This window comes from Ochotona princeps, chromosome 29, assembly GCF_030435755.1.
Source record: "Ochotona princeps isolate mOchPri1 chromosome 29, mOchPri1.hap1, whole genome shotgun sequence".
NCBI lineage: Eukaryota > Metazoa > Chordata > Mammalia > Lagomorpha > Ochotonidae > Ochotona > Ochotona princeps.
Window position 1 is genome coordinate 11,737,357 of NC_080860.1, and position 12,234 is coordinate 11,749,590.

At 45.4% G+C, this 12,234-nt stretch overlaps 1 protein-coding gene across 2 annotated transcripts in view; it reads right to left on the minus strand.

Annotated features, from left to right (window-relative positions):
• CMKLR1 (chemerin chemokine-like receptor 1) overlaps positions 1-12,234 on the minus strand; it is a 718,021-nt gene that overhangs the window by 681,923 nt on the left and 23,864 nt on the right. For both annotated transcript variants that reach the window (XM_058656663.1, XM_058656662.1), the window contains exon 2: positions 5,394-5,495. In XM_058656663.1, coding sequence (XP_058512646.1) covers positions 5,394-5,438 — 45 coding nt within the window. In that variant the 5' untranslated portion in view covers positions 5,439-5,495. The remainder of the gene's footprint in view (positions 1-5,393; positions 5,496-12,234) is intronic.

Below are 12,234 nucleotides of genomic sequence, written 5' to 3' on the forward strand. Positions count from 1 at the left end.
GCTGGGGCAGGACCAAGCAGAAGTCAAGATCCAGGAAACTCTACCTGGTCTCCCACATGGATGGCAGGAATCCAGGTACTTGAGCCATCACTTGCTCTCTCCCAATGTGCAGGAATACACCAGTAATGGACTAATGTATCTTCTGGCTGACTCTACTAGTACCCGCCCATCTTGGTTCTGTTGGGAAGCACACAACACAACACACTTTTGCCTGTTATTACTGGGCCTCTTCCTGTCCAACCCATACCTAAAAGTAGGAAAGCAGGAGAGACAAAGGACATGCCTGTCACCTCAGTGTAGCTGAAGGGTTCTGTGAGGCTCCCTGTGTGGAGTGTGTGGATGGAGATCTTGTCCTGGGAGCCACAGGCAAGAAGGTTTTTTGTTTGTTTGTTTTCTGTTTTTATTTTATTTTAATTTATTTATTTATTTTTATTGATTACATTGCATTATGTGACATGGTTTTATATGCACTGGGATTCCCCCCACCCCTCCCCTGCAAGAAGGTTTTGAGCTTGGGCATCCCCTCACCCAACAAATCCACTTCTAGACGCTGACTCTAAATATAACCAGAGATGTGGACAGTGACAGGTGCACTGTGGCTTCTAAAATATGACTCAGAGTCACCACAAAAGAGCCATCTAGGTACTTGATTCAGGAGATCCCCAGGGCAGGGGTTCAGCACAACAGTTAAGAGGTCACGTGGGGCATCCCCTTGCGTATCAGAGTGCCCTGCTCTGCTTTCGACCCCAGCTTCCAGCTAACAGGCACCCGAGGAAGCAACAGGGGGTGGGGCTCAATGACCAGATTCTCTGCCACCCAAATGGGAGACCAAGATTGAGTTCCCAGCTCTTGACCTCAATCTGGTCCAGCCCAACTTATTTTGTGCATTTGAGTAGTGAACCAGAGGATGGGATGTTCACTCTTTCTCCCCGTCATTCAAGTAAAATGAAAATACATGAATAGATCACAACGGGGAGGAGCCCTGAGCTTCATGACATTCCTGTGAGGTCAGGATCTCCCAAGCTGTGGCAATGTCCCTCCCAGAAGACCCCCAATGCCCTTGCCATTTCTGTGTGTCACTAGAACTCACACCTTGCATGTACTACCCCCATCCTTGAACTGGGCTACCTGGGAGACCAATGTACAAGTGAGAGAGAGTGAGTCTTACATGATATTGTAGCTTCTGTCTTGCTCTCTCCCTTGGCCTGCACCTCCACTGCTGTGTCATAGGGACATTCAAGTGACCTTGCAAAGAATTCTGGGGATCTGGGACCAAATTCAGTAGGGCCAGACCCGCAACCATGCGCAGAATCACCTTGGAAGAGAATCCTCCGGGACCCGGGGGGAGCTCTGATCCACATCCCTACCATGAACTCACAGGACAGCCCACTAGGACACTCCCTAATTCCTCAGAAACCAGGTGTGGCAGTGGGTATTCGTGGTCACTGGGAACTGCTAGGCTTGAGAGGTGTCTATTGCCTGGAATTCATTATTCCACAGGGAGAGGCCAGATTCCGCTCCTTAGGCCAGTTGGACACAGGCCCAAGTCACACCTCTGCAGGTGCAGGATGTTTCCGTTGCAGAGTTTATCCAGTAACCACATCGCCCCCTAGGGGTTCTGAGAAGTAAATGCAAGTAGTACGGTAACATTCTCAAAAACTGCAGTATTTCATGACTGAAGAGGGGTTGGGGGAATCCCAGAGCCTATGAAACTGTGTCATAAAACAAAATAAAAAAAAAATACATGAAGCAAAAAACTAAAATAAAATAAAATAAAAAGTAGCCCATGTATAATACAAGGGAATTTCAGAAAGTTCACGGAAAATGAAAGTAAAAGGCAAATTTGATTTTGGTACAAAAAATTTAAAAATTTTTTCCAACCTCCTGCACTTTCTGAGTATCCTTCACATAATGCAAAATCTTTATCACACAAAGCGTTATTACAGACTGCCTCAGCCTTGAAAACCCATGGGTGCAAAGCCATCTTTTACTCATTGAACAAAGTCCTTTTGGGGACGGCACGATAGTTCATCTGGCTAGTCCTCCACCTCAAAACACCAGGATCTCATATGCACACCAGTTTGTGTCCAGGCTGCTCCACTCCCCATCCAGCTCCCTGCTGTGGCCTAGGAAAGCAGTGAAAGATGGCCCAAACCCTTGACCGCCTGCACCCATGAGGGAGACCTGGAAGAAGTTCCTGCTCCTAGCTCCTGACTTTAGGTGAGCTCAGCTCCGGATGTTACAGCCATTTGGAAACTGTAAAGCTCTTTCTCTCTTCTCTGTAAATCTGCCTTTCCAATGAAAATTAATAAGTCTGTTTTTAAAAAGATGGATTTATTTTTTAAAAGAGGTTCTTCTGACTCTACAATTATTAAATTGTACTCTCTTGGCAGCCCAGTTGCTGCCGAAGGTTGCCCAGGAATTAACTCATCTGAGTTCAGATTCTTCCAACCTTGGTCTCAGCATGTTACTGATGCTACTGTCCTGTCCCCATGCTCTTCAGGGACAGCCAACAGTCCCATCTACGACAACCCATGTCAGGGCACAGGCCCAGCGATACCAGAGTGGTTTGTGTGTCTCACATATATAGTGTAAATAATGAAAAAAAATCTCAATGTAAAACTCACTGTTAGATCAAGAAGAGAGGAGGAGATAAACCACAGTGACTCAGACCCTGACCCCACCTGTTACTGAAGTCAGAGCCGTCCTTTGCTGTCCCTGGAGTTGTGCCTTTCCAGGCCACCTTCCCTGCTGATGCTCTCCTTGTGGGAGGGGTCTCCCAGAACTTCATGGGAAATGTGCATCATAAAAAAAAAAAATGATACCTGGATTTAAAAAAAAAAAAACCAAAATGAGCATTTTTGTTGGTTATTTTTTATGGTTTTTTTTTAATTTTGGATTTTTTTTTTTAGTTGTTTCAAAATGAGCTTTTTAAATCTCTGCTTTCCCCCAAAATTTTGAAGTTCCCTTGTATACAACACCTACCAGAACTGTACCTTGGTGATTTCCTCAAGTGTAAATGGGCATTACCATCATAGTTCACAGAGTCGTTATTAGAATCAAATGAGTAAATTCAAGTAAAGTCCTTCAATGGTATCACCATGAGCACTCAACAGATGTCATTTATAATGTGATTGTTCACATACACTCCTCCAAGTTCCCATCTAGATCCTCTGGACCAAGAGAGACAGGGCAGAAGACTTCCCATGCAAGAGACCAACACCTCCTGGGGAAAAACCCTTCAACACCAGAAACCTGTTGTCCAAATGACACAACCAACCACTTGACCCAGCAAGACATTTCCAAGTCTGCAGTTGCATTTGCTACATGACCACTGGGAGGAAGCCCAGGCTATTCCTTGCTTCCAGCCAGACACTGATGGGGGGAGGCCAAGTGTACCTATCCCTCCTGCCACCATCTGGCCCTCATCCCCCAACTACAGTGAGCAGATGCATAGATGAGAATGTAGACTCCATGTTCCAAAAGCAAATAAGCCTGTTCAGGCAAACTCCAGGTCTAGAATCAAGTTTCTGCTCAACCCTGCAGGGGTGTGTTCTGCTAAGACACAGTGTGTGCTGGGTTCTCTCTGGAACCCTGGACTGCTCCGTATGCAGCTTGAGATGAACGCCTGTGCTTTCAGAGCCTTCACAAGATTTAGGAGAGGTATTTTCCTTATGTTCATCACCCAGCCCCAGGGGAAGGACCTCCCCAAAGGGATACTCCTGCTTCCTTCCTGGAAAGCATAAAACGCAGGTCCTGTCATAAATGACAGCTTTCCGAGCTTTGTGGAAAAGTGTGAATGTACATTCCACCCTAGGAACTCTAGTAAATATACATCCAGATTTTTCACTCATTTAATAGTATTTACTGAGCACCTGCTTCTGGCCATTCTGCTCTGTAATGAAGTCACATGAGTGAATAAAAGCAAACTAATTAGGGATTACAGTCTTGTGTACACAGGAAGAACACTTCGAAAATACACATCACATGGGGGCCCAGCGCAATGGCTCACTTGACTAATCCTCTGCCTGTAGGTGCTGGGATCCCATATGAGCACCAGTTCGTGTCCAGGCTGCTCCACTTCCCATCCAGCTCCCTGCTTGAGGCCTGGGAAAGCAGCAGAGGATGGCCCAAAGCCCTGGGACCCAGAACCTACTTGGGAGTCCCAGAAGAAGCTCCTGGCTTTGGATCATCTCAGCACTGGCCATTGTGGCCATTTGGGAGATTAAACCAGCAGATGAAAGATCTTTCTCTGTCTCTCTTCTCTACAAATATGCCTTTTGCCTTTCCAATAAAAATAAGTAAATATTATATATCTTTCACACAATAATGGTTATTCCTGAGTTCTGATGATTTTTTTATGTCTTGTTGGTACTGTTTGTATTGTTTGAAATTTCTTCATTTAGGAAGATTTAAGTTCAAGCACTGGCTGCTCCACTTCTGATCTAGTTTTCTGCTAAAGCAGAAAGAGAAAGCAGCAGAGAAGATGGTCCAAGTTACCGCCCCCGTTATCAGCCATGTGAGACCTGGAACGAGTTCCAGGTTCCTGGCTTCATGGAAAAAATGCACCTTGTTTTTTTATTTTGATCTTCCATGAACTTTTTGAAAAACCATCACACGTGGCAAATGACGTTTTGGACAATGGGGGACTACTGTATGACAATGGTCCCAGAATGGGCTGAAAAGTTGCTACTGCCTGGTGACATCACAGCTGCCAACACTTAGCAGAGTAAGGCATTACCAATAGGTACGTGGTGATGATGGTGTCACATACTCAGGGTATTGCCAGACATGTAAAATACAGTACACACAGTTATGCACAGTACTTACCAGCTGGTAATGATAATGACAATGGTTGTGTATTTACCATACTACACTTCCATCATGCCTTCTGTGTGTGCTGCTTCCCATCACAACAAAGAGAAGTCGACTGCAATCGTATGCCTCGCACATTTGGTGTTTATTGCGTCTCCTGACTGCAGCATTTCTCCTGGGTTTGATTCAGACTTGTGCTGTTCAGCTGTTTGTGGCCCCAGGACCATAAGCTGGCCCATAAACATAGCATCCAGCCAAGGGGGGCAGCAGGCTCTCCTGTCTAGGCTTGTGTAAGTGCAGCCTGCAGCGCTGGCACAACAAAATCACTCATCAGTGCCTGTCTCAGAACAATCTCCTGTTGTTCAGTGATGCACAATAGTGTGCATATGTGCTGCTAGTGGTAATTTTAACCAGCAGAATTGTGGAGAAATTTGTTATTTACTTTTCCTTGCGCTTTTCTGTGTTTCCCAAGTGTTATGCATCAAGCACACGTTTTTATAAATGAGGAGGAATACTGCTGAACAACGGGCATTGCAGCTGAACCTTAAATTACTCTACCCCTTTGTGTGAGAGAATACCTGGAATTGCTCCTCTGGAATCGCTTGTTTGATTAAACCCTGCATTCACGCAGGCTCTTGCTTCACGACTTTGGAGGAATAAATTCAATGTTCTCTCATCAACTGAGAAATGGAAACACACACAGGGGAATCTGAAAATGAACTGTTGCTTTGCAGAGCAGGGAGTTTGCACCTGACTAAGCTGCGGAGCATAGATGGACAAGGCCGGGATTGGGAAAGTCTAGACCAGCACAAGGTCCCATGGTTGTGCTCTCAAAATGGGAAAGAGGAGTCTGGACAAGAAGTGTGAGCAGGAACGACCCCCCACCCATGGCGCTCTAGCTACCCTCATCATTCCAACACTTAGCATCTACCATGGAGGCCACGTTGGAGCTGTTGAGGACTGAAGAGCAACCTTCTAGGCAGAACAGTCTGGCTGTAGACAGTAGCTATCATGCTGTGGAGAGGAGCCTCCCTCTGCTCTCTCCTAGGCACCGGGGCCACTGCAGCAACACCCAAGGGAAATTCTTCATACATTGTGGTAAACTGTCATTACCCCACCATGCTACAGAACCCAGGAATGAATTCCTATTAACTGTAAGTTGGTATTCGTTATCCAGCCTCCATCACCATCCATGCCTCAGTCTTCCTTTTTTAATTTCTACCTCTATGACATCAAAACTTAAGCTTTTGCAAGCAAGAACACACAATATTCATCTTTCTACATCTGACTTAATTCACTTAATCTGACATCATTTGTGGCAACAGAAATAGAACCAGAAATTTTTTAAAATATAAGTTAAACCATGTGTCTCTCCCTGACTTCAGTGGGTGACCTCTGGCTGCACATAACACCTTCTTCCCTCACCACGGTCAGTGGGGAAGACAAGATCTGCCTGCACGTCTGGCCCCATCTCTGGCAGCATTTGTCTGCACTTCATTTTGCCCCTGTGAAATTTAATATTTTTTTTTATTTTTTAATTGGAAAGCCAGATACACAGAGAGAAGGAAAGACAGAAAGATCTTCTGACCTCTTGTTCACTCCCCAAATGGCCAAAATGGCCGGAGCTGATCTGAAACCAGGAGCCAGAAGCTTCTTCCACATGGGTACAGGGTCCCAAGACTGTCAGCCATCCTCCACTGCCTTCCCAGGCCACAAGCAGGGAGCTGGATGGAAACTGGAGCAGCCGGGATATGAACCAGCACCCACATGGGAATCCCAGTGAATGTAAGGTGAGGATTTAGCCACTAGGCTATCATGCCAGGGTCCCCCTAGTGAACTTTAAAGCTCCCATGTCCTTCCTTGGTTCCAGGGCTTAGCAGCTGCTGGCCCCTGTACATGAAATTCTCAGCCTCCTGGCATCTGCACCACCAGTGCCTTTTTCTCCTTCAGTTCTTAATTCTTATGTCTTCTCCTAGCAGGGGTCCTCCCTGAAGCTGCATAAAACACACACACATACACACCACTGCTACCATCTCAGCGTTCAGCTTCCTTTCGGGTGCAGAGAACGTTCTGTTTGTTGCGTCTCAGAAGAGACACAAACACCGGCAGGACAGGTACCAGATCTGTTTTGTTCAGCACCCAGGACATTGTGCTCAATAAGCTCCTGAGGGGAAAGGGAGGAAGAACAAGGGAGTACAGCAAGGAAGAGGGTGATAAAGGGTACAGATGTGGGCTCCTTCCAGGAGCATCCATGCCCAGGGCCCCAGAATCCCTGAGGCCAGTCCCAGTGCCCCACCACCTCGGGCACTCCTCTTGGTAGTTGGGCACCCAGGGAGGCAGCAGGTCTGTGAGTATTTAGAGTACCCATGGCTTCTGATGAGGCAGACAAGGACTGAGCAAACACTTTCTCTTTGAAACTGCCACAATTTGTGAATGCTTCTCCTGAGTGGGGTCAAAGTGTCTCCCCCTGATTCTCCTATACAATAATGTGTCTGAAGAAATCAACCCACACTTACGGATCTTTCCTCCAGTGTCTGGACCTGCGCTAAAACGCCTTCCATGTCACATCCATGGCAGCCCTGTAAGAGAGAAAACATCCTCTGCTCCATTTTGCAGATGGGGAAATGGAGGCGTACACGTTCCATAACCAGATCTAAGTCACAGAGCCACCTGGAAGCTGGCAGGATGAGAGTGGACTCAACCTTCCTGACCACTGTTCACATGTCTTGGCACTGTGAATGTCTCGGGTAAGTGAAGCTCAGGTGTTCTCCCACCCTGGAATACACAGCTAGCCACAGCACAGCTCATCAGTCCACACTGTACTAGGAAGTGGGTCCATCCCAGCCGGCATCATAATCCTCTCCCCTTGCTCTGCAAGATGCAAAGGCCCAGTTCCAATCAGCCATGGCTGATTCCCCCAAATCCTTCTTTCTCCTTTAGTTAAGGAGAAAACAGTATTGCCTCTGCAGATCCCTGACAGATAGACTCTGCAGGGCTGAGGAGAAAATAACCCAGCCCAGCCTCTAAAGCCAAGCAACCTGGGAGAGACGGCCTCAAGACTCTCTGCTGGGAGGCGGGGTAGATAGCAAGAGATTTTATGGGTGTCCATGGAGGCAAAGAGGATGGCTGAGCCCAGCCTGCTGCCAGCCCCTGGTGTTTGTGCTCCAGGCCTAGCTCATTCATTGCCCATAGAGGGGTCTCTCCTCCTAGCCTTGGGAGATTGCCTCTTTCAGCCAGAGGGTTATGCCTGTGTGTGCCTGGCTGCGGGTATCAGTTTGTACGCCTACCTCAAAGAGTCTGTGTGTGTCTCTCAAACATGCTGTCAGTATCCTGTCCCATTAGCTTTTGGGGGTTCCTTCTGATTTCCCCTTCCCTCCCTCTACTGAACACCCTGGTACCTCGTCTTCCTTCCTGGAAAGTAAAGGCATTCCCCTCCCCTACTGGCTGCAATGCAAATCTAGGAGGCTGTGTTGGATTATATTCCGAGATAAGTCAAAGTCTGGAATTATATCATACTAACAAAATAATTGAATGGTCCCAAGCTTCAACCTGGTGAAAAAAATCTCCTTTCTCCTTATTGCAAGTCAGTTCTCATTTAAAACAAATAATCAGTTCACTGATGAAAAAATATTTTTCTAAGTTAATTATGTTATATAATACTTATTCTTCTCAACAGACTGGTGACAGCAAATCTTTTGAGTCATTAATAATGTTGTCAAAATAATCTTTGAAATTTCACAAACATTTACCTTTTACAATCCAACCAATAACAGAAACTAAACAAGAAACCAAAGATTTTTTAAAAAATACTTATTTGAAAGGTAAAGAGAATTAATTCTCGTTGGCTGGTTCACTCCCCAAATGCTCACAATGGCCAGGGTTTAATAATCCAAGTCTTCCACATGGGTGAATGGAACCCAGTTACTTGGTGGGAATATCAAGTCAAGAACCAGAACTAGGAATCAGAGCCAGGTACTCCAGCAGTGGGGCACAGGCACCTTAACCACTGAGCTAAATGCCCACTGCCAGATTTTTTCATTCAATGTCTAGGGTCTTTTTTTTTTCTTGTGAGATGCAAAGTCAGTTCAGCTCTTGTGTCTTGCCTTCATGAAGTGGAAACTATACAAGGAGAAGACAGCACCAAAGAAAAACAAAATCACATCATTCCTACCCACTACCCCAGCATGTCAGCTGACGCTCATCACAACACATGTAAGAAAACTGAAGCTTTGTTGTATTCAACCACAAAGATCTCAGGGTTTTGTTTGCTATTGCAGCATAAGTAAGCTTATGTTGACGAATGCAACATTTAAATCATCATAGATCCATGGCTGCATACACAATAGCACTTAATGACACAGAGGAACTGACCGTTTCCAAAGTCTTATTCAGCTCTAAGACTGGGTCATCCTAATCTTTCATGTCTGTCTGACCCTAATTATTCACCAGATCATATCTCTGGGATATCTACAAACATAAGGTCTCAACCCAACTGTGCTATAAGGAGGTAAGTCTGAAGATGCTTCCAGGCTCTCCCAGAACAACAAAACACATAGTTGAAACTTTTTTGCTCTAACTGTTGCCATCTGTATCTTTCACCCAGCCGTTGCTGAGAAATGGTACCAAAATGACTCAACCCTTCTCTCCATAAGTTTTTCTCTGATCTAAATCTTCTCAGTTAAGGAATTAACTATTGAAGAGGCCCAGAAGTGCCCTTGGAATTAAAGCAAGCTGGGTGTCCTAAGAGATCTAGCCTAACTTTTTTTTCCAGCTGAACTTGATACCTGTCCTCTGGAGTGTCAGGTGACCTAGGTCCAAATTCAAGCTCTGGTATTTCCTATCAAGTGTGAACCACAAGTTACTCAGCCTCTCTGAGTCTCATCTTCTTCATTTATAAAATGTGGACAATAATAATACCTAATTTTAGTGCTGTCTTAAGGACTTGTAAAACACGAAAACAAGTCTTCAAGGTTGGGCAAATAAGATCAGCCCTTTGTGTAAGCAGAATGGAGAAAAACACTGACGTTCATTCTTTTCCCTCCCTAATCTGCCACAGTATTAGCTATTTTGCTATTGGAGTGACCAGCTTGAATTAGGGAACTGGCTCTGGCAGCAAACCTGAGAGAATAGCCCTTCAGTTCGTTATTATTCCCCAGCTATGATCAGCTTCTTGAGTATGTCATTCTTCACAGAGATGGTATGGAACGGGACAGGGGACCAGTGAATTCTGATGAGGAAGGGGGCAGGTTGTCAGGGTTTGGACTCCACTGGAGAAGTCCCAATCGGACAATGAGAAGCCCAGGCAGTCAAGGGATAGCATGTAGGTAGTCCCAGTTTCTTCCTGCAAATAATCTACCAATCACATTGAAGGTCTTTGGTGCATGCCAAAGTGTGGCAGTACTGTAAGGAGCTACTGTTGCTACTGCCAATGATCTACAAGCCCCCCTCACTGAAAAGCACTTACAGAACCTCTCTACCACCCCCACACTCTCCTTCCCAGAACCTCTACCTTTGTGATGGATAAATAAAAAACAACAACACTATCCAACTTCCAGGGTCCTCCTGAAATCAATATTTGTTCTCTAAAAAGAGTGGCTTTTAATCTTGCTTTCGTTTTTTCCCTTTCTGCTGTCATGGAAACCAGCACACTGGCAACTTGGCATAGAAACCAAAACATGGTTTTCTTCCCCCACTAAACATAAGAAAGGCTGGGAGAACCTCACAGCAGGAGTTAGAGACCCTATAGTTTATTCTATTCTGTTGTAAAGGAACAGTCACCTGGGAAACGCCACGGAGCCCCAGAACTGACTTCAGGACTGTGGAGAGTTCCCGAACAAGCTGTAGCTTGCAGGAACAGGGAGAAAAATGGGGTGGGTGTCTACACCATATTTTTGACTCTACAGAAGGCGGAGGATGAACAGTGGGAATTGTGGTGAGTTTACAGGCACCAGAACCACAGAAAGGAAGTTTTAGTTACCAGTTAGCTCATAGTTCTCAAAGTGTGTGCTGAGGAACAGAATCAGAATCCCCTGAGCTTCATTTCGTCTAGCATCTACTAAGTCAATCTCCACAAGGCAGAGTGCTGAATTTTACACTTTTAACATAATCCAGTAAATAATTCTGATGCACATGGGGGATTTTGGCCAAAAGATCTAGTGCTATATTCACATATTTCAGATGGGGAAAAAAGGTCAATAGGTAGCAACGTATATTTTCCAACTCCAAATCTCTCAGTTCCAAGATTTCTCTGAACCATCCAATACTCCACTGGGTCCTACCTCAAGGCTCTATCCTAAGAATCTCTGTTGGTGATCCTGGAGAGCCCATGGGATGGTCATGCCTTAGGTAATTCATTCATATTCTCTCTCTCTCTCTCTCTCTCTCTCTCTCTCTCAAGATTTTACTTATTTTATTGGAAAGTCATATACACAGAGAGGAGAGACAGAGAGGAAGATCTTCCATCCGATGATTCACTCCCCAAGTGGCCACAATGGCTGGAGCCAAACCAATCCGAAGCCAGGAGCCTGGAGCCTCTTCCAAGACTCTCATGCGAGTACAGGGTCCCAAGGCCGTCCTCAACTGCCTTCCCAGGCCACAAGGAGGGAGCTGGAAGGGAAGTAGGACAGCTGGGACATGAACTGGTGTCAATATGGGATGCCAGCACACACAAGGTGAGGACTTTAGCCACTAGGCTATCATGGCTGGGCTTAGGTAATCTCTTTAAGAATTCTGTTCTATGATGTAAATTATTTCAGGAATGGCCAATAGCCTTAGCATCATATTCCCAACCTTGAAATCTAAAACATACAAGTACACAATGTATATTGGCTGAATGAACTAATCAACCCATGAATTAGAGAAAGAACCAATGATGGTGACGTCTCTTAATGAAACTGTAGGAAGAAATGCATCCTTACTGAGCAAGTGCCATAGGCCTATTATAAGGCATTAGCATCCACTCACTTCTCAAGTTTCACAACTCAATGAGGTAGGAAAATAACTGTCACCAAAGATGAATACCTGCAGGGTTGGAAGATTTAGTCATTTACCCAAGGGATGCACAAATAGGGTGGCTTTGTTCAAACACAGATCCAAGTTGGCTGAATGAAAAGGCTGACTTCCAACCACATTCTCTGAACACAACCAGGAAGAGACATTTGCAAAGTTCTCTGTGAACCAGGAAGACAGGCAACATAAAGATGCTGGGGCCTCAGTGATGTTTTTCATTATTAGCCTCAGAATTTCCCAGGACCTACCAAAGATAGGCCTAAAGTCATTCACTCACTCACTCATTCACTGCATAGAGGTGTTGATCACCTAGTATGTCCCAGGTCTTGATCTGAATACTGGGTAGGATCCCAAGGTGAACAGGTCAGACAAGTTGCTTGCTCCAACTGGAGGGGAAAACAGCACTCAATC